Genomic DNA, 24138 nt, shown 5'->3' on the forward strand with positions numbered 1-24138 from the left:
GCAGAGCCTTTTGGTCCTTTGGCACACCGCCTGTTTTATTATGGTATCCACCTATCAAAATCTGTCTGGCAAAGCTGCGCGACGCACTGAAGCGCGGGGAGAATGTAGCCTATTGTAGCGAAGCGCAGACCGCTATCAATTTATGTGAACATGTAGACATAACTTTTGTTTTAGACAACATGCTGCGGTTTGGACTATGGAGGAACTTAAATAAAATGACAGATATTTAAAGAAATTAGCACATATTATTTTTTCTATTTTGAGTTTTATTCATAGAGCACTTTATACAAATTTAGTAAATCATATGTTGTTATGCCACTGGCATTTGACTATTTGTTCGTCAGAGTGCTTTTTTCAGTGATTGAATTTAGTGAAATGTAAATTCAATGTCATAATTTGAAGGTAAACTCGTTTGAGTTATAAGAGCATATCTAAACCCTGAAATAACACTTCGAACAATAAACCAGAGATCAGTGTCAGAAATTAACTTTCCCATAAGGGGCACTTTACTTTTTTTTTCATACCTTTTACCTTTTGTATGTCATCTTTAATGTTAAATTCTTACATAAAAAAATTAGAATAATATGACAATAGGCTGTTACCAATTAAATCAGTATACAGAGATATAGAACCTGCGTCTGAAGATGCTTTTAGATCTATTTACAGTTTAATGCTGATCGGATGGCTGTACATGCATTTACATAGCAATTACAAATGTATAATGAAATGAGTTTAATGTTTTATACAACATTTTTTATACAGAGATATGAACTGAAATGAAATGAAAATGAAACTTGAATTATGAAAATTATGAAAGTAATATCACCACTAGGTGGCAGTATTTCATTGTGTTAATAAAGGGGCCTTTTTCAATTATTCGTTCAAAATGCTTCATTCATTAATTCAGGAATAAAATCAAGTGGCTGTCTATAATAACTGGTCAGTGAATTGTGTCAAGCCATTCGTTAATCTGGGCTGTGTTTCTCGATAACGATTGATCTTAGACCTTAAGAGCGTTTTCTACATCATTTTACGATCGTTCGCTATTGTTTCACGTGCGTTTCCTAAAAATGCACTTAACGCAATAGCACGTAGTCATGCCTTAAGTGCTACTTAGGAATCGCTATCCATTTGTCAAGTGCTGAAATGTCACCTTATAGAATGGCTCATAATTGTAGTACACGCTAGTTTATTGAAATTTTAACCTAATAATGCTGCGTTCCAGACAACTCAGATATAATAACAATTAAATTATTATATTACATTATATTATTTCATTATGTAATAGTGTATAATATTATACTTTACATAATAATATATACATAGTACACAAATAAGTATGCTTATGAATCTGTAATATATACAGTAATGCTTTTTCCAGGTCCAATACATGGCTGGTTTTCGTGCACGTCAGCAATTCATTGACAGACCCCCCCCCCCCCCCCCCCCCCCCCCCACTCTGAATAATATATAACGAATAATAATTTAGATGCATTTCTATTTTTTCTGCCCTTTTTAATTATTTTATATATATATATATAATATATAACTAATAAAAATATATATATATAATATATAACGAATAATAATTAGTACAATAAAGTAAAATCAAATCATTATATTATAATCACATTGCACTTGAATAAAGTTAAAGGTGTAATCTGCCGATTGTCCTGCAGGTAAAATCGGTCTTCTTGATGTACTCCAGAGCACTCATAGATCTATGATGATTTTCAAGTGCTACTTAAGTTAAGATGCTTTTGGGAAACAGACCGTAATATTAAGATCAGTCGTACAATCGTTTTTATGAACTTCTTAGACTTACAAAGCTTTTGGGAAACACATCCCTGGCTGTTTGATGAAGAGAAAGGGAAAATGTAGTCGAAATAAACACGTTAAGAATATGTAAGCGTAGGACTCTTATTATGTTTTTAGGACTATTATTATGTTGTAATGTTTGGTTGACCAATCAGAGGAGAGGGGCGTTTCATTCCCGCCCACATGTGGACATCGAATATTCAAGTTGTTTATTCGTTTTCTGTCCCTGAACGTAAAAACGAAAAAATTAAGCTGAATTCTTGATTTTTCGTTTTGTTTGAATGAATGAAAAACAAAAAATGTGCTGTTTTTTTATTTTTCAGGTTTCAATATTAAATTAAAAAACGAATTATAGGAAGGTACACCGATATTTAAAGTTTGTGTTTTTTAATTTAAGAGGCCATGCTGATATTCAATTGGTCACACATCTTAATGCGATATAAAGATTGCAGAGTTCAACGAAATTATACTCTGGAATATCGTGAAATTCACATGAGCTCGAGTTTCTGTCACCTGCATTTGCATGGGTATGAATTGAAGTTCATCACACGCCTACAATTATCTTTATCCTTGCAATATCTTACTGTTTTATCAGGGCTATGACAGTAAAAAGCCAACAATAGTAGCAAAAAAACAATAAACTAGACTATGAAAATCTTCATCTCTAGAATAATAATCTCAAATAACTAATAGTAGTCAATGAACAATAAACTGGGTTAAGAAAATGTTTTTGACATTAAGAATCTTCACCTTTAGGTTTGTAGTGTGAGAAACTTTAATCAGGCCGCCAGCCCATCTCTCTTAGCAGTTTAAGAGTAATGTGTGGCGGTTCTGTGTTGGGCGAGATGGACGTGGCCCTCTGTTGAGGCCTTAATGTGCTTCACGGCAGCAGGTGCGGGTCTGCTTGTGCTCTGGCACTGAGGTAATAGGCGCTGGACTGATGAATTATGGAGCCTGCTCTCGGCTGGCACACAGCACATTAAGCAGGCTGAGAAATTACAGGCCTGCTCTCCCGGAGAAGCAGCCGGTTAAAAAATTAGAGCTTGGAAAGATATTTATTCATGGCACCCATAAGACAGATGATTCTCAAAAAACAAACAGTCTCTCCAGATAAATAAAACGATACATTTGTTTAGAACTTGTTTAATCAAAAGTAGATTGATCAAATCCACATCGTTTCCCACCGCTGGATCCTCAGGATCGTGTTTAGATTGAGGAAAGGCAGGGGAATGTCCTTGGGCAGTAAAGCTTAACACAGATTATTTACATTTGTTCTCAGAGCAAAGCCCAGGAAGGATTTTCTCAAGCCTGAGGAATAAAAGACATGGAAAGTACACCCATGTTTTCTTGTCTCAGCTCTGTTAACAACTACTCCAGAAGAAAACTAACAACTTTAGAGACTCTGAGCAGTCTCTTTAAATGAGAAGATATACCACACCCCCTTTAAATAGATAAGCTCAGCTAAAGGGGACAAATAAAAGAGTTTGGTGTTCTGTGTCAACATATTGTACCCTCATTCACAACACTAGCTTCCTCTTCTGTTCACCCGTATTGTTTATTAAAACCAGGCAGCAAAAATGTTTCATTCAAAAATCGTTGCACTACTTACATCACAACCAAGAACATATGGCAGGGCTCCAAACAAAAAAATCGAGTAAGGAGCCATTGGCTCCTATAAGAAAAAAACTAAGGAGCCAAATAATTTTTTTAGGTGCCACAGAATAAACGTGTTTTTTTTATTTTACGATTATTATTATTTTATTTATTTACATTTTAACATTTCAATCATACTGTCATGTGTTTAAGTCTCATCTATTCTTGACTTTATCAGCATTTTAATCCATCTTGTAGATGACATTAAGTGGGAACTAAATGTCTTTTCCAGCTTGACATCTACAGACACAAAGAAACATAAATTACACAGAATCTGTACCAGTAACATGGAGCATAAGCATCACTTGGCCACTGAGCGTAGCTTGGGCTCCTCCTACATGAGACATTTCAGTAAGTTGTACTGTAGGCTCTCTTATAAAATAGCCTACCTTTTGATGTTAATTCATGTTCATTATGTACTATATTAGTAAAGAGAAAGATTAAATGGGTTCAGTTGCCCTTGAACTGAGGCGCTAAAGCGACCGCACCTGCACCATTAAGGAGCGCCAAAACTGTATTGTTTGAATTTCGTTATGAATTCGGAATAATTTTAAAGCTGGTACTTTTTATTAAAAGTTACAAAGCACAGAGCTTTTTGTGATTACTGGACGGCAGTTGCACTTCAAATAATGAAGTTCACGCATTAAAAGAACACAGACCAAGATCTGTTTTAGAAGAAGCCATATTAGTAATTATTATAAACGAGAATTGTTAACGATGTCGCCAATATTCACACAGCTGACAGCTTTACCTGTTCTAGTTTGTTCAAGTTGTGCACGAAATAGACGCTGTATTTTCTGCACTTTCCCTTCTTACGTCTCCGTCATTTCTCTCTCGCTGCACAGCAGAGCTGCGTTTATCAGACTGTGTGCGGCAGCACTGATGTGCGTCAGAGAAGAGGACTGTCTGAAACTCTCTTTTTCCACTAAAACTTTGATGCGCATCGTCTCAGTTTAATACGTGAACATAACAAAAGATTTGATTGCAAAACAATTAGGAAAAAAGGCATTACATTCAAATGTTTAAGTTGTAACATGTAAATATATACCCAGATAGCAAACTCGGGCTGATTCTGGCTGAAACGCGTCTCTGTCGGTTCAGTCTCGGCATCGGTGAGAAGATAATGGACCAGAGCCGCGCCGACTCTACAAAACACTTCTGGCTGACAGACGGCTTTTTCCCTATGGGCCGATCTCGGCTGAAGGCTGTTGTACACGCGGCAGGTCCACACTCGGTGTAGTTGTGTGTATTAACCTTCGGCCCGAGTTCGTTTCATCACAAGAGGGGGCGCTGCTAGAATGAAGCAAATCATCCGCCTGAGAAAACTTTTTTAGCGGTTAAATCCTGAGGAGCTTTCGGCGGGTAGTCGCCAGTGGCGACCTCAGCAAAAACGTCACTCGCAAATTAATATTTATGGTCGCAAATGCGACTGTTTTAGTCGCAGTTTGGAGCCCTTTATGGCCACCTTTCCCTGTTTATACAAAGAAAGAAAGATGTTCTGGGATGAGCAGAGTGTAAGTGCAATGCGGTACATTCATTAATCAACACGAAGGATGCAAACAAAGCAATATGGAAAACAAAACAAAATGGAAAACATCCGCATGCTACAACCATGGCAGGATAACAACCAACTACGAACACAAGAAATACTAGGCTTTAAAAACACAGAAGACAAGGGCTAACAAGACACAGCTGGGAGAAATCAACCACTATTCAGTAAAAGACTACAAACTTCAACATAAAAGTCCAGATGCAAACACAAGGAAAAATTCTTCACATGGCCAAAACAACTGTTTTATACTGAAAAAACAGTATGAAAAAAACAAAAATGACAAAAAAAAAAACCAAACAAAAATAAACCAAGTTATGTTCTAATCCAGATCAAAATGTAAAAATGCATAAAAACGGTGTAAAATGTCTTAAAATAATAATCATTATTTAATTATTTGGTGTTGTTTGATGAAATGTGTCCCTGGACCACAAAACCAGTCTTAATTTTTTTTTTCTTCCGAAATTGAGATTTATACATCATCTGAAAGCTGAAAAAAAAAAGCTTTCCATTGATGTATGGTTCGTTAGGATAAGACAAAATTTAGCTGAGATTGAAAATCTGGAATCTGAGGGAGAAAAAAATCTAAATACTGAGAAAATCGCCTTTAAAGTTGTCCAAATGAATTCTTATTGTATATTACTAATGAAAAAATAAGTTTTGATATATTTATGGTAGGGAACTTACTTTACTTAATATCCTAGCGATTTTTGGCATAAAAGAAAAATCGATAATTTTGACCAATACAATGTTTTTTTTGCTATTGCTACAAATATACCCCAGAGACTTAAGACTGCTTTTGTGCTCCAGGGTCATATACAATACAAAAAAAATCTGAATAGCTGACTAAAAACATGATTTTCTTTCTTCTCCACAACAGGCTGGAGTCAGAAACGAGGGGAACCGGGCTATTTTTGCTTCTCTATAAGTGCCATCTACTGTTAATTACTTGCTTTTTCAGTCCATTACACAGTGCGATGTTATAATTTTTTTTTTTTACCACTTTATGGAAAAGAAGCTAATGTGTATTCTAAAAATGTAAACAATTCAGATGATAAAGTACCTATTATTCACAGCATTTTGAAGTGACCACACAATAACCAAACTGTGCATGTTCATTACCTCAATGTACCATATTATAGAATACAGTCACATTTCAGAAGATTCTAAGATTTTCAATACATAGTCTTTTGTATTCCACATGCAGGTTTGGAACAACTTGTGTAGTTGTGTTTAGTGTTGTGAAATTCTGCTAAATATCTAACAGTGACCATCTTATCAAATTATGCAAAAGAAACCGAAAAAATAACAACCAACAAAATTCACTGCAAAACACAAGAACAGCTTTTCAATTATTTATTGTGGAATTACTCTGAACACTTTAAATATTGATGTTGTACTGGAATGTGTGTTGGATATTCCACTAATAATATGCAATACTTCTAAAACCTCAATTCGCTTTGGGCAGCTGCATTAAAAGGCAGCCATCAATCAAAAGAGCAAGAGAGTCAGAAAAATCAGCCTGGCATTTAACAGCGGAGAGCTGCTGGCGACCGCTGCCACGCTCTCCGCCTTCCTCCGCAAACGCCCCCCTCAGAAGCACCGCTGAAGAATGACACAGTTAGACCCCGTGAGGCATGTTGGCTATTCTCAAATGAGGCATGCAAACCATCTCCCAGTGGAATAAGTCGTTGTGTCTTTGTGGGAAATCTTCAACCGAAGATCTGCAGTTTCACACAATACAGAGTCTGAGCTGTGCAAAGATCCGCACTGACAGATGAGATTTTGGCCCGTATGACCATCATTTTCCTCATTTCACTGAGATTGGGACAGAAACACAGCTGTGTCCAAACAACACCAGATGTGAATAGAGCAGCTCCACACATTTAAACACAATGCACTCATTATATTTGTACCACAAGTTCACTAGTATAACGCTGAGATTTGATGAATACAGCATTGAGCAATGCCCAGTGACAAGAACCGTGTTAAACTGAACGCCTAATAAAAGTTACAACAGATGTTACATTAAAACTCTGGAAAGAGGTGTGAAGAGTATAAGTATCAGAACACTCTTAAAAATAAAGGTGCTTAAAATTATATTCACAGCGATGCCACAGAAGAACCATTTTTAGTTCCACAAAGAACCATTCAGTTAAAGGTTCTCGAAAGAACCATCTCTTTCTTACCTTTTTAGAATCTGAAGAACCTTCTTTTGCCACAAAGAAGCTTTTGCGAAACAGATGTTAAAGGTTCTTTATGGAACCATTTAGAAAAAAAGGTTCTTCTATGGCATCATGAAGCACCTTTATTATTATTATTTTTTTTTTATGATTACACTTTACAGCTGCCACCTAAATCTGAAAGCCACTCAAAAATCGGAGGCCTATGGAAGATTTCCAGTATTTTTTTTTTTTTTTTTTTACAATCACATGTCTACCCAGCATGGTGGAAGCAAATTTATTTTTAAGAGTGAAGGAGAGAGAATCAGCTTCAAGACAAAAGCTAAATCTGGATAAAGGGTAGCAGGACTGAATGTTCAGCTATATCAAGTACTTTTGGTTATCACTACATTATATACTGACTTACAGTTATCTGCTAAATCTTAATACTCTGACTGTAAATCATTTCAGATGCCTCCTGTTCAGACACTGAAAAACAGTCCTCTCATATCAGCAGCAAAGGACACTGATTCCCTCATGACTGCTGCAGGCTGCTGGGTATTGACTGACAAACCTGAAACAGGAGCTGCAGGAGGCATATCAAACAGCTCATAAATTGGCAGGTCAAGATCAGTGAGCAATGTCTAAAGCATGGTTTCCCAGGCTTCGAATTCATACAGCTGAAGCATGTTGCAATTAACATATTTACTAAGCAAGAAGCAAGCAGTTGATTCTCAATATGGGCTCTGCAACACAACATAAAGCTGAAAAAACTATTACGCACTTATTATACTCTACAAAGTTATGGAGGTATTCACATTTTGGGAAATATTGGTCTGGAAAAAAATGGGAATGAATACAGTCTTGGCTCTTTTATATTAGTTGAAAGATTAACTGATTTTGCAAACGACCGAATGGTTGCAAATAATTATGATTCAATGATTCAAGAACAGAACAGATCTTTAAGCATCCAGTGAAAAGACATACAGACACATTTGTTCAGATAGACGGAGAGATTGAAGAGAAAGACGGATGGATGGATGCTCATTTGCTCAAACAGACAGACAGAGTTTCTGTAAATAGATTTGACTTCTATGTGGAGGAAAAATGTAAATGTGGCTTTAAATCACGGCCGTAAAAGAGTCAGAGCTCAGCTGGAGTCTGTTCCAATTAGCTGTCTTTCCTGATGATATTGATCATAATATGAGCTCCCCATGAATCCCGCGGAGCTGCGCGAGTATAATGTATCACACAGCAGACCAACATTCCCTGCCTAAGCAGAGCGGAAATATAGAGCGGCATAAAAATATGCTGCGGTTAAGGCCTGTGGACCCCCCCAAAGAGCAATAACACATATCTCTTTGATGTATTCATAGCAGAAGTCTTATTTATACAGATGAATGAAGAGTCAAGAGCTGCTACACTTGACTCAGCCCACAGGTCCCCATGAGGTGAGATCTGCTCAACAGCAGAAGCTGAGAAACCTGCTCTGGAGGGCAGAAAGAGGGGGAAATGCTAAATAATAAATAACAGTGGACGTGGAGGAAGATGTTTACAAAGACACGGGGGTCTCTAAGCTAAGAAGTGAGAGCGTGCATACTACATTCCTGTGAATGGAGAGTCAACAGAAGTGGGGGGGGTTTCATGCTGCTCTTAAATCCACTGTTACACAATCCGATGACATCGCCAAGACTGGCGAAACACCTTCTTACGACTTACAAGAGCCCAGCCATCTCGGAATACCATCATCTCCAATGCCGCAATATAAAACCGTGTAGCTCAAAGTAGCCACCAAAGTGTGCCGACACTGAGAGGACTGAAGCTAAGATTCCTCCGCTCGAGAACAGCAGGTCAGAGATTCTGAATAATTAATCACAGTGAAGCGCAAGCCAGACCCAAGCCAAGTAAAAACACACAGTACAGTGTGCTCGTCTAGAATACAAGGGCTGAGTGATACACTGAATATTCACTAGGGGTGTGTGATACTGACAAAAATGATATCTCAATGTTTCTTTTAGGGGAATGTGTGTCTTTTCCTGCTGGTACCTCGGCTAGTTTAGGCCTGTTGTGGACAGCTGACTCACAACGCTCTTCACAATGCTTTATAGGACATTATAGGACATTTTAGACACCCGAAGTGACCTTTAGATTTATAACTGTATTATGCAAATTAGAATAGGTATAAATGCATTTATTAAAAATAACATTTTGATTAATGAAATAGGAAATTATTTATTAAAACTGCCAGTCTTACTGAGTGAGTCACTGAATCATTCACTCAATATCATTCAGTAAGGAAGCAAGTGACTTTTATAAGTGTCTTTATACAGGGTTATTGAAAGACTCACTCTGATGATTTACTCAAAAACACCTTTGACGGTTCTGCTCCAGCTTTGTTTGAAGTGTTTGAGTGATTAACATACTCGATAATGGCAACTCACACTGTTACAACAACAGTTACGATTTTGTAGAAAATACATAATGCACACTCCTAATATTCACAATAATTTTGCAATACATTTTGAAGACTGAACAATCATCATTACAAAATTTCTGTTCACTTGTCTTCTAATAGATTATATTATGAAAATAAATAAATAAATAAAAGTAGTATGTAGCTAAATATTCTTGACTTTTTAAAAATATTGAAATAATAAAAAAGGCTAACTGCTGTCAATTGCCGTTTAAATATTAAAAAGATAAATATTGAAGGTAAAATTTCTTTAGCTATAATTAAACAATCCTTGCAGTTGCTCAAAAGTTTGTGCACTGAACTTGTGCACACTTTATCTCTGTTGATTATAGCATCATCTGTGCGTAATGGAGGCGGAACTGATTAGCTGGTTGGCTGAATGGACTACTCAGTGTCATATTCATAACCGTATGACTACACACAACTTGCTGAGGCGGCAGAGTACAGGAACGGAATGGAGTTTGTGGTGAGTTTAGTTTGGGAGACTGTTAGGATGTTGGAGGCAACAGCTGCTGTGTGATTAATGAGGTACGACTCGAGGCAGACAGTACTGCCTCTTCCCTCCGCCTCCAATCAAAATACAGCCTGAGCCAATGCTGACTGAACAGAGCGGGTCATAACATCATCGAGCAGGCCCAGTTCTCCCTGCAGCATGGTGGAATGGACGGGTCAGCAGAAAGCTCAGATCAAAGCCTGCGTAATTTATATTATTTCCTGCTAAGCAGCCAAAGGAATCAATGACAATCAAGGAAAGAAAACGGGATGAGGAAAGTGGAGAAGTATCTATACGCAGAAGTGACCCGCTGTGACGCCCTGATTCAAGGCCTTCTTCTGTATTCTTCCAGTCTCTTCCAGACAGGAAGCAAGAGGAGGCAAAAAGGCTCCCAGAATTCCCTGCGGCGGGACTGATTAGAATAAAAGACCCACGGTACCGGGGGAGCGAGCTCCTGGGAGCCAGGACACATTAACAGCACTAAGAGCCGTTTCATTCCAGCTCATTGCATGGCTCACAGATCAAGGCCGCATAGTCTTTCTGTCATAAAACTGCCATCAGCATTTCTCTCCTCCCAATGCCAGTCTATAAACCGCTAGGCAAACTCCATAATTTGCTCTCGGGCGGAGATCTCGCAAAATGGGAGCTCGAGATGTCCGCGTAAACAGCGCAAATTAAATTTGATAGGGAAATAGCGTAGGTGGCTAGAGCATCCCCACGGCCCACTTCATTTGAAACATGCAGCTATAGCGGGCTACACCCGCGCATATATATCTGCGACTGGGACTTTAAATAAGACGAAGGAGGTGATTTGCGAAACTCCAAAGAGAATCGATTCTAAAAGCCGAGGGAAAAAAAAGACACATGCCCATATAAACAGTGTTCATACTGATAAATGCAGCCCATCATTTTGAATGAAATTGAAGAAAGAACAAAAATTAGATGTTTGCTGCCTGTCGGATGACCCTCCAGTGTTTTCATTTCAGCGTAATGAAAATCCATCCGTCTTGCAGTTGCATTTCATTCTAATCTCCCTGGAATTAAATCGACGATTCAATGGCATTTTCAGATCGCTCACCTTTCGCGCGTTGCTAATAAACGATGCGGTGCGAAAGAGAAATGAGCTCTGAAATGTGCGCTGTGGATGTGTAGGTTTAAGTGACTCATGCGCACCAGCAGAGATGTTCTGCGGCTCCATCCAGCTGGCATTACACAGCCTCGGCTCCCAGCGCCACACAGCCGTTCCTTCACATTGTGCTGCCGACTAACCAATGAGATGAAAAAGCCCTGAAACTAATTGGCCACTCTGACGGCACTGTGGGAATGTGTTTGAAGTTTTCACACTGGTACTTTCACACTCTTGCTGACTCAGTCGAGCGCTCTGCTTCTGGCCCACAGCATGCATCAGCCTCAGTCTCCGGCTAATACTGCAGCGCAGGGAGGGAGACCAGCAAACACACAGATCTTTTGCAGTCCAATCCAAAAACAGGTCATTTAGACAGAACTGGAACATAATACAACCAAGTCGATCGTTCTATTTTTATATGATGATTACAGCTGATTCAAATAATGACACTGCAGTTTCCATGACAGTACAGGCCAGTGTTGTTAACAAAAACTAAAAGTATTAAAAACATTTTTGTTAACTGACATTAAGAAATGAGATAAAATAAAAATATAAGATAAAAAATAAAATGCACTTGAAATAAAAATTAGAAATGTTGAGCTGGCAGCTAAATTAAGTATGTTTAAATAAAATTGTAAAAAAATAAAGCTATGTAGAAATGTTAATTAAAGCTAATAATAATAATAATAATAATAATAATAATAATAATAATAATGGCAAAAGCACTTGACAAAATTTCTGAAATTAAAACTAAATTAAAACTGAACATTTAAAAATAAAATGTAATTTAAATCATCAATAAATATTATAGAAGTATTAAAAAATAATACTAAAATAACACTTATATCAGCAGAAAATGACCTGGAAAATGTTCTAAAATTCCTTCCACCTAAAACTAATAAGAACAGACTTTTCCACAGATATATTTCAGCAAAAGAGTGAAACTCCGCCAGGAGAAAAGTATGTTACTAGCAAGCCTTTTCACGATATCCAACATTTCAGTAGACAGAAGTACTAGGCCACACTTCAGAGGGAGAACTAGCTGCTGGATTTGATTCTGAAGCAAGCATCTTTGAAATATATCCAAAATCTATATTTGCACTGAAGATCAATGATTAAACAAGTTAATTAATTTAATTAATTAAAAGCTTGGAATGCCATTGTAGAGTACAGTGAGTTACCTGGCATGATGGGTTGTCCAGTCATGCTCATGGGGGCCATCCCGAGGTTGTTCATGGCAGTCGCCCAAGCATTAGGGTCCGACATGGGCATCGCTAAAGAGTTGGCGTCCATGCCGATATTTCTGAGCCCCTCTGAAAGAGAGAAAAACACAACCTGGTTTATATCTAGAAGCATTCGGCTCTTCTAAAAGACGGAATACGTTTGAATATTCAAACCTGACTGAAATTATAATTCCTGTTTTGAATTTGTGCCTATTTGTGTGCCCTGAGCTCTCAGTGATGAATATGTTACTCAATAAACCACATTTATGACCAAAATTTGAAGTTGTTGATAAACATCACTGTTCAACAGACTGGGAACAGTGAAACAGTCTTATGTTTTATGCTCACCAAAGCTGCATTTATTTAATAAAAATACAGTAAAAACAGTAATATTCTCAAATATTAATACAATTTGAATATAACTTAAAATGTAATTTATTCCTGTGACCAAAGCTGAATTTTCAGCATCATTACTCCGATCTTCAGTGTCACATGATCCTTTAATATGTTGATTTGCTGCTAAAGAAACATTTCTGATTATTATCAGTGTTGAAAACAGTTGAGCTGCCGAATAATTGTCAAAATGTATAATTTTTATCAGGATTCTTTGACGAGTAGAATGTTCAAAAAGAGCATCATTCCTTTGAAATCTTTTGTAACAATGTGAAAGTCTTTACTGTCACTTTTCATTAATGTGTTGTTGCTGAATAAATGTATTAATGTATGTATGTAAATGTATTATTTGCTGTCAACCCCAAACTTTTGAATGGAATAAGCAATGAAACAAGAATAGTTTAGAACAAGTAGTTTGACTCATTGTGCAATCTAATCAAAAAAATTATTCATTTACTGATCGTTTGTATTTAAATGTGTTATACATGGGTTTTAAAAGTCTGAGCTGAGGACTGGAACTTAATGAAGTGTTCGAGTTGAGAGAGGAATGAGACGTGAAGTCTTCATCAGCTTAACGCATAAAACATTTTATTATGATAAACTGGAAGCTTCTTTGAGAACTAATTTATGTACCATTAACACAGCAGAGGTGCCAATGTGCTTTAGCACACCATCACTTCAGAGAAAACAGACTGCCGTTTTAACTGCTGCCAGAGCTCTGATAAACTTCAGGTTCGCCCACCGAAAGAATGAACGCTAGAAACAGCTCAGAAAGTTCCCATATCTGAGGTGTGAGAACATATGCTTCCTGCGCGGAGTGGGCGGCAGTCACACGGAGGTGATCATTTCTATTGAGAAAATGGCATTGTGTTTCGTGGTTGGTCAGGGAATTATTATACAGAGTTAATGAAAAACAGCATGGTAATTAGTTTTCAGGTTCTCCAGAGGGATATCAAAGGTGGTTTTGGTCAAAACATCTAAAAAAAGCACATTTATTTAGAACAGAAAACAAAAAAATGACCTTCTCGATATTCAACCTCATTCTTCCTTACCTAAATAAAAAACAAACCACCACGTCTAACGTTAACTTTAAACATTAAAATTAAAAAAACATCACGTCGTGTCTGAATTAGCATGATTATACGTCAACAACTCGGATTCTGCTCTCAGCTGTTCACGTACTCGCACTCTGAAATGATTTGTCTCTATGGCAACACTCATAGTGCCAACATGGATCCATGTGTGGCTTTGTTGTTGATAATTAATTTCTATTTATTCACCTCTACACTTATTTTTTTTAAACGCTGACAAATAAAGAAAGTGAACCAGGTAACACTGGCTACAATAAAATGACATTTCAAACAGAAATATGAAGGAGGAACCAGAACTACTATTAAATGTTATTTTGTTTTAACCTTTGGAAGCTCGTGATCATTCTGACATGACACAAGAGTAAATTCAAAGTCATATTTCTCCAGTACCATCCTGGTTCTGGATTGAACAGACAGCAGAGATCCCGCTCTGAAGCTGGAGGAAGTGTGTCTGGTTGATCTTCTGCAGGTTCTCAGAGGCTCGTCTCTCAGATGTCTTCCTCTCAGTCATCCAGACAGACGGCGGAGGTCCGAGGTGAAAACAGCTGTTTAATCATCTGTATCAGCGGCAGTGGTGTGAGCGGATTGGAGCGACAGGCAATTTCCCTCCCGCTCCAAATCCTCGCCGGATTTTCCATTTTCCGCTCCTCAATCACTTCCCACTCACTGGTTAAAGAAACTTTTCTCCAAAACTAACAGTTTTGAGTCTTTTCTATGTTTTTGAAAGAAGTGTGCTTAACACTTTAGATTAGGGAACACTTATTATTATTATTAACTAAGAGTTTTCCCTTTAATAAACTCTACTTTACTGTTTATTGATAGTAAGTAAGGTTGTTGTGGTAGTTAAACATTTAAGGGTTTGAGAATATAGTCATGCATTATCTTCATTAAAAAAAAAAAAAAACACAAAAAACTATAAAAATATACATGCTATTAAACAACTAGTTTATAGTGAATAGTTTCCCCTAATATAAAATGTTACCGAAATATTTTGTTCACCAAGGCTGCATTTATTGTGAAATATTATTGCAATTTTAATGATAATTTTAAATAATATAATTTTGATCATTTTAAATGTTATACTAAATTTTATAATAAAATTTGATACTCCATAAACTTTCTTATTAAATTAATTAATCTAAACCTGTGCTGCTGTTACTGCAAATAGTAAATGATGAATAATGAATTTCAAAAGAATTTATTTGAAATAAAAAAAATATTAAATAAAGAATAAATGATGAATAATGAATTTCAAAAGAATTTATTTGAAATAAAAAAAATATTTTGTAACATTGTGTCTTTACTGTCACTTCTTGAACAAATAAAACTCATCTGTGCTGAATAAGTATTAATTGAAAAAAAAAATCCACTGACTTTTGATTTATATACATCTATATAAGTGAGTTTAAATCATCATATTTCCATCTCTCTTTTATTCTGATGGCTAACAGTCCATACATGGTGAATTATGCTGACATGGAATTGTATTCTGGCCCGTTCACATGCATGTAATGTTCATGATGGAGTGGGAACAGAGTGAGACTTTCAGAAAAACTGCTTCTGCTCAAAGCAAAAATCACACAACGGTTCTCTCTGCTTCATTTCCAGTCCTCTGCGCTCACACAATCTGATCAGCAGGCTAGAGGAACATTACAAAACCCTTATCCAGAATAAACACACTACCATCAAGGCATCGCGCTGTGAAAGTGTTTAAGATTACTAAGGATAATGCAGCACTGCAGAAGAGTGAAACTGAAGCCCATACTTCACTTTTTGATGAAAAGACGTAAATCTTGTACACAAGCGGAGGATATGAAATTTGTTTGGTCAGGAGATGGAACTCATTAAAAAACTCTTTCATTGGCAAGCAGAAAATGCCTTTTTAAGATTGCTTCAAAGATTACTCAATAACAGCACAGGATGTTTGCTGCCAAGCCTGAAGAGGCCATTTGTCTTGCCAGGATGGAGAGCGAAATCAAAGAGTTAAACCACCAGAACAAACTCATGACTTCATACAAAGTTTATATACAGTATATATAAAGCAACAGAGGAATCTTTTATTTGGAATACAAAAATAAAAAAAAAAAAAATAAAAAAATAAATAAAATTTCAGCCAAGGAAACATTTCACATTTTTATTTATTATAACTTTATGTATTAAAATATCTAAAACTAATATTAGAATAATAAATAAATAAATAAATAAATAAATAAATATATATATATATATATATTATATATATATATATATATATATATATATATATAAAATGATATGATATGATAATACTACTGAGACTATTAAAAATTACAAAATTACTAAAACTATAACTAAAAAAATTTCAATATTTTAAATAAATAAAACCTAATTTAAAATTTAAAAATGATATGATACGATATGAAAATACTACTGTTGCACTTGATTGAGATGGTATTAAAGTTTTTGCTGATATTATGAATTAGATTTTAATTCCTGAAAATATTAACTTTTAATTTTAGCACTACAGTATTTCATTACTGTCCATTTCCAGAGGGGCTCACAGTATGTACTCACTGTAGTAGATTGTGCTGACCTAACAAACCCACTTTGGGAGGAAGTGACTTCCCAGCGGACAGTTTCATCTCTTTAGGTTTAAACGTCCTTTGGGACACTCTGAGTAACCTTTCTAAAACACCAGAGAGAGAGAGCAATTAGAAAAAAAGTCACCGGGGATGGACGAGGAAAGTGTCCCCCACAGGCCTGTTACACACAAACAAAAACACACATTCTGTCACACACACACACACACACACACACACACACACACACACACACACACACACACACACACACACACACACACACACACACCTCTGCCACTGTGTGGTCACAAAACTTTCTCAATAAAGCTGTCCATGGCTCACTGCCCAAATCTCCCTCAGAAGGCCAAGAAAAACTCAGAGACATTTATTTTACGATCTACAAGGTCTTAACAGCTAGACGGACAATTACTTGCTCTTCAGCAACTGGGACAACTTTAGCAGGAAGTTGAGGGTCTTGAGTGTCATGAAGAGTTGCATGGAAGACTCACACACACTTACATAAACAATCATATCTATTATTACTAACCCCGATAATTCTGGTTTCCTTCGTTCACCTGTAAAAGAAAATTCTGTTATTATTTACTCACCCTCAAGCTGGTTCTGAAAAAAGAGAGAGAGAGAAAAAAAATGTATTTCCATACAATGAAAGCCATTGTATGTGCAAATACAGTTCAAAACTCTTTAAAATATATTTTGTGTTCCGCAAAATAATTTGGAATATGTTTTGGAACGACATGATGTGAGTAAATGATGACAGAATTGTTCATTTTTATGTGAACTACCCTTTTAAGACATCACTGTGAAAAAAAATACAGAATATTACAATAAGACAAAAATGCATAGTATTAAAATAATCATAATATTAAAATAATCTCCATCAATATCAAAAGATTATTTTAATAGCATACCTGTGCATATGTATTCCTCTTGTGCATGAGAAGATATGTGCAATGTAATATCTGACACTGTCAAGTCATTGTGTATCAGCACTGACTGACAGTCTAAACAGCTTCTATTTTGACAATTAGCATTATATTTTGATTTGTTGCACTGCATAATTTAGCACAAAGCAATTGCTAAACTGGCAACCAAGTACTGTGTTTACCAAACACAATCGAATAAATATGTTTTAAAATACAACTTTGCATCCTTCTCTTTCAAAAGGCACGTGCAAATTACTTTCTCACTTCATAAGCAAGACTGAACCCTCTCTGGGGAGATCTTTCAAGCTGGAGACGGCAGGCAAGCATTAGAATTAAGTCTTTGGAGACGCGCCACGATTGCAAACCTCATTATTTCAAACCATCACGATTTCAATCAGCCTTTTGGATCACCTTGAAAAGACAAGTTAAGCCAGCTAACAACAAAAGATTGTTGCTTTAAACTCAAGTGTCAAGCGCCAAGCAGAAAACACCTCCATCTGATCCCACAGGTCACTCTTACAGGGTTCAGGCCGCGCAGGTCCTTGAGATCGAGATCTCTCTGAAACACTAGATATCAGGTGTTGCAGCTTTGCACATCAAACATGCTGAGAGCCCTTCTGCTGAAACCATATGATGGCTATCAAACGATAAGAGTCTCAAGAGCCTTATTGAATGCAACAATCATTCATACATCTATGGATTGCCCATGTCTTAATGAAGGTACAATTAAGTAATAACACTTTAAAAACTACACATTTTTCCTATTCAATATTCAACGCCAATGAAATGTCTGAGGTTTTCATCTGATTTACATTACTTGTGTTGCGTTTATGGTCGCAAATTATCATCGACATAATAATGTCAATCGGTCAAGAGTACCGTTGAGTTAAAATACACAAAGTACAGTACTTCCAGTAGATTCACTGATATTCAAAAGTTTGGGGCCAGGAAGATTTTTATTTAGTTTTATTTGAACAGAAAATGAATACTTTTATTTAGCAAGGGTACATGAAATTAATGAAAAGTCATAGTAAAGGCTTTTAAATTATTACATAAAAAATTATGTTTAAAATAAAAGCTGCTCTTTTGAACTTTCTATTCATAAAAGAATCCTAAAAAAACATGTATAATGGTTTGCACAAAAATACTAAGCAGCACAACTGAGTAGAAAAAATAAATAAATAAAAAAACCTTAGCAGCAAATCAGCATATTAGAATGATTCCTGAAGGATCATGTGACACTGAAGACTGGAGTAATGATGCTGAAAATTCAGCTGCGCATCACAGAAATAATGTATATATATATAATATTATATATATATATATATATTATATATATATATATATATATATACACAGGAAATCAGCTATTTTAAATGGTAATATTATTACACAATAACATTGTTTTATGTTTGTTATTGATTAAATAAATGCAGTTCTGGTAAGCGTAAGAGACTTAACATAGCTATGGGGGAAAACTATTAATTGCAGCAGGTTAATTAATTCTAGGTATGCTAACATGTCCCGGATCAAATCTTCTAACAAAGAGATAGCACCTAATGAATTAATAATAAAGTAGTAAAATAACGTTTTATTGAAAAATGTGTCCTTAATATTATTATTTTTTTTTATTATTATGCAGTAACCGTTTTATCAAATCTAAAAGGCACTCAAGGCCATATTATTCTGTTAATAAAGTCACGGATAAAAGGGTTGCAGGCACTCTGCTGCATGTCAAAGTCAACCATGCCCTTCAGCCGTGACTACGTTCACAAAACAGCACAGCCTCGGCTTCAAAAACACACAAACTGACGGCTGAGTCACCATCTGTCTTAAGTTAGTAAATGAGTCATAACAGAATTCCCGTTTACAATTTCAGGCCTTCAATGGAGTTTAAGAGCAAAACAGGAAAAACGTTTTTCTTCCCATCCGAGTATCGTTTTACACCGGCAAAAGCGAGTCTGTTAAGTTGAAACAGACATTGTTGATACTTGGCTGGATTTCTCTGGCTCCTGTGGAAGCTGAATTGGGCGCAGATCGCAGACGCTTGTTATAATGTGGCCGGCTTCACTGTGGAGAGGTGGATTCAAATTAACTCCAGTCGCGGGTCAAACGAGCCGGAGCCGTTCCAGCCAGACGCTCGCAAACATGACAGCAACAAGGTCTTTCTAACAATGCGACGTGCGCTGTGATCCCACGTCTGTGTGTTTACACAAATTATTTATTTCTCCGTCTCTCTCTTCTGGCTGGATTAAGGGAATAATTAGTTTTGGGTTCCAGCTCAGTGGCGGTGACATTTCCCTCGCCGCTCCACATTCATCCCCCAAATGTACGATTGAGGATTGTGCATCAGGGCTTTGGAAGGGCTGTTGTGAGCCGTTTGAGAAGGAAACGGAGTCTGACAGCACTGCACCTCTGAGCTCTAAGACCTGAGAAGCAGCCATCAATAAAGACACATCATTACCAGACACTTCACCGTGAGAGCTAGCTCAGGCGTGCAGACCACCGTGTTACAGCATCTACAGTCACGACTGCTGAGAAATCTATCATTTATGCCTGGAAAAGCGAGCCATGAGATACAGAAGCCTTAAAAAGACGTGTATTGTCATGTGACCTCGACAAAACAAAAACGGTTTACTTTTGGTCTGGAGGTAGCAAAAGCCATTTCAGTTCTATGCGGCTGCATCACGGTTGATCAGGGATTCACTGAAGTTGAAACAGCTCTACTGTACGTCTGTCAGTGATCGAGCACTTCCACATCAGTGTTTTCAGACACGCCAGAAAGAGGCTGCAGCTCAGTTCTAGCAGAGACTACAGTGACTCAGAACATTTGGTCAAATGTATTATCGGCCAATATGTAAGACGGGGACGTCTGCAAGGATATAAATGTATATTGACATTGACAGACGCAGATTAAATAATTAGCAGCTGAACAGAGAAACAGAGAGTAACAGTTTCAGACTATTAGAAAATGAAGTCAAGAAAGCAAGACAGAAAAATAAATAATATTGAAAGGAATTATTAGGCATTGAGAGACATGCAATTAAACTACAGTCCAACATCTTGGTGCAAGTAAGCTAGTAACAAGAAATGATAACAGTAACAGTTGAAATATTATGCAAATTAAATGACCTGTTTAAAATTTATTCTGTCAATATATTTTAACATATAATTTATTCCTGTGATCAAAGCTGAATTTTTAGCATCATTACTCCAGTCTTCAGTGTCACGTGATCCTTCAGAAATCAGTATAATATGCTGAACTGATGATTATTATCAATGTTGAAAAAATGAGACTTTTTAGGATTCTTTGATTAATAGACAGAACAGCATTTATTTGAAATGCAAATCTTTTATGACATTACAAATGTATTTACTGTCACTTTGGATCAATTTAATGTGTCCTTGCTGATTCAAAGAATTAATAAAAAAATAATAATAATAAAATTCAATGGTTGTGTATATTTTTTTATGGTTGGCATTACAAAGCAAACAAACATAAGACCATAAGACCATTATTTGAAATAAATCATTATTTTGCCAGTCACAGGGGATTAGTTTATTATTAAAAATCTGATTAGATAAGCCACATTTAAAGCGGGTGTTAACTAGCTGATATATACTCCAAAGAGTTTGAAAAACCCAGAGGAAAGGGGAATTTTGGACAATTTCAACATTATAGTACATTCAGAAATATAAACACATAACAGTAAGTCTTTCTGAGGATTATTGGGTCAGCACACCTTTATAGCATTAAGATTTCTATACAAGAGACTGATTACAACAGTTTAGAAATGCTTTAGAAATAGCTATAATATATGTATATGTGTATATTTATATAAATCACAAAATAAGGAGTAATGCTGTTACTGGCCAAAACCTCACTCTGCCTTCCAAAATGTAGCAGTGCACTAAATAAATTTAAATGACTATAGATGAGATAATTGAAAAAACCTACAGTTTGCTTATGAGTTATACTGAATTACTGGAAGTACTGCAAGTTATCATTACCTTTATTCATCACTGTTTTTAAACCCATATCCTGCTGATGCTGTTATTTTAGTGTGCTTAACACCACCACTACTTGGCTTTACACAAACTAGTGAAGAAACTTGATGAACTCATGCACACATCGACGTGTATTACAGTTATATCCATGCCATGCAGCTCTGAACCGCAGGGATCCTGAGAGACTGCGATGCGCCAGAGCAAACCCTCAGTCTGACACTGAGAGAATGACATGAAAGCAGCAGCACTCCAGCTAATGCTCAAACACAAGGGTCAGCCATCACGATAAGCTGCTCTGAATTTCATATCAGCAGCTCAAACACAGTCTCGCGCTCACTCTGGAGGTCAGGTCCCGTCACTGATTCCCATTGTGCATCGCTCACACTGTAAGAACGCAGACGACCAGCAGAAGTCATTTAAGCGATTTGACTTCATAGAAATCTCAAAGCTCAGTAAATGCTCATATATATATTTATATTGCCTTAAAACCACATTCAAAGTCATATAAATGGTTTAACAGTGTGTCTGGCTCTGCATGGCTGGAGTGAGCCAATCAGAGCTCAGCGCTGCTGGAGGGCAGAATGATTGCTTGATTTATAATGACTTCAAATACTTCTGCATGAATTATGTAATTGCAGGTACAGCAGAGCTCATCTCCATCTTTGAAGTACTAGTCCGTGCTGCCTAAAGACCATATCCGTGTGAGATTGAAGCTCGTTTGACTAAATTAACAGTGTGTTGTTTCCTTTAACTGGCCGGTGTTTGATCTGGCATTGTTACGGACTGAAACAACCTTTTTACTCGTCCCGAAGCACACACAAAGGGTTCAAAAAGAGAGAAGTTCTTTCAACCTGAACAGAGTTCTAAGACAAGAGCTAATTAAAAAGTGACTTTAATTTCTTTGTGAACTTTGTTACAAAGAAAAAAGAACTACTTGTTGATTCAATGTTAAAAGTGCTGTACAGAAAATGACTTGTTTAGACACATATTAAGAGTTAGCCTACAGGTTCAGCAATGGAAAATGGTCAAATTGAAAGGCTACACTGTAAAGAAAAAAAAAAAAACTTTTAATGATAAAATATGGTAAGAAGTCTACTGTAAATTCCTACTTTTTTTTAAAGACACAAAAGTATCGCAGAATTGTTCCATACCATGTGACACATGCATACTGTATATGTTTATCCATGTACTATTTAATGAAAATACAGGACTGCATATTGATGAGACTATTAGTGCCACACTTCAGGAAAAGCTGTGAGAAATCAATATGTATAAAAATGCAACACAAAATACAATCCATGTACTTTCTTCTCTGAGATGAATGTAGCTGTCCTGCTCGTCGCAACAACAAGTTATCATATTCACATCTGTCAACTGTCATTATGACTGTCATCTGACAACCAGAGATATTCAATTGAATAAAGTATGTTATTAATTTTGATTTCTCAAAACAGTCCACTTGAGTCTCACAAACATGCAGCTGTGCACAGAAATCAACAGCCAATGCAGGATTATCATTAAATTTGGGTTTGCTTCTCACCAAACCCTGTCATATAACCCCAGATCAGTTTGAATATGTTGCAAGGGAGCATTCTGAATACTTTTGCAATTTTTTTTTAAAGCTTGATGCTGGTTGCTATCCACTGCTATTATATGGATGAGCACAAGAAAACAAACAAACAAACAAACAAACAAACACAAATCAAAAACCAAAAATTAAATTTTTAACTAAACTTAACAATATTACTGCATTTTTAAAGTTCTAGCAACCATAGCTGCTGGTTTTTAACCATACATTTCACTATTTATTTAACAGAAACTCAGTCAGTGGAGGCGCAGAGATTTAAAAGCTCTCCTCTGCCACAGCTCTGATTTTTCAACTTGTCTCTTAGCTGCGTCTCTCTGGGCTTTTCGAACACTTGCATCTTGCTTTCAGGCTCGGCTCTGAGTTGAATCGGCGTGGAGGTGGGGGCTGTGTTAGAGGTGCTGGGGTTTTCTGTTTTTCCCTCCAGCTTGCCCAGAAGATGTGCCTTTGTTCCTGTTCAGAGATGTCTGACATATGCACTCAGAGAAGGGCCATTGCCCTATGAAACGCCGTTTGCAACCCATTTTACTTTTGTAATGGGATGCGTTTCAGAGTAAACCAGAATATTCAATGGAAGGTAAAGCCTCTGAATCTGAATGCAGCAGGCACATCCTGTATTTATCCAACAGTATATCTGTCTGCATTCAAAACCAATAGCATATGTCACAGGCACATGAATGCGGATCCTAAATGGGTTCATCTGTGGAGAGGAAAACATGGTTTTTCCTTTTTCTGTGTTGAATCAGAACTGGCATATGACGATGTTAACGCTTCGTTAATGAACAAATGAGTGGGGCGGGTAATGAGTTAAGAGTTTACTGATAAACTGTCATGCTGTTTGCTTACCCACCAGAGGTGCTCCTCTTTCTGCAGTCTTTCCCCTATTAACTTTAATTAATCACAACAACTTAATTAACCGAGCTTACAGTAATTATTACAGAGGAGTACGCCGAGCTGTTAGAAATAGTGTGCCTCCATAGAGAAACCCTGAATTCTCAAATGCATTGTTTGCACTGAAAACTGATGCTTGTGGTGATGATCATGATGATGATGCTTGGC

The 24138-nt window shown here is 36.7% G+C and overlaps 1 protein-coding gene across 1 annotated transcript in view; it reads right to left on the reverse strand.

Annotated features, from left to right (window-relative positions):
- enox2 (ecto-NOX disulfide-thiol exchanger 2) overlaps window positions 1-24138 on the reverse strand; it is a 157026-nt gene that overhangs the window by 60665 nt on the left and 72223 nt on the right. The window contains 1 exon segment of the mRNA XM_042738649.1: window positions 12456-12587. Within this exon segment, the coding sequence (XP_042594583.1) occupies window positions 12456-12587 (132 nt within the window).

Source organism: Cyprinus carpio, chromosome B14 (assembly GCF_018340385.1).
Source record: "Cyprinus carpio isolate SPL01 chromosome B14, ASM1834038v1, whole genome shotgun sequence".
NCBI lineage: Eukaryota > Metazoa > Chordata > Actinopteri > Cypriniformes > Cyprinidae > Cyprinus > Cyprinus carpio.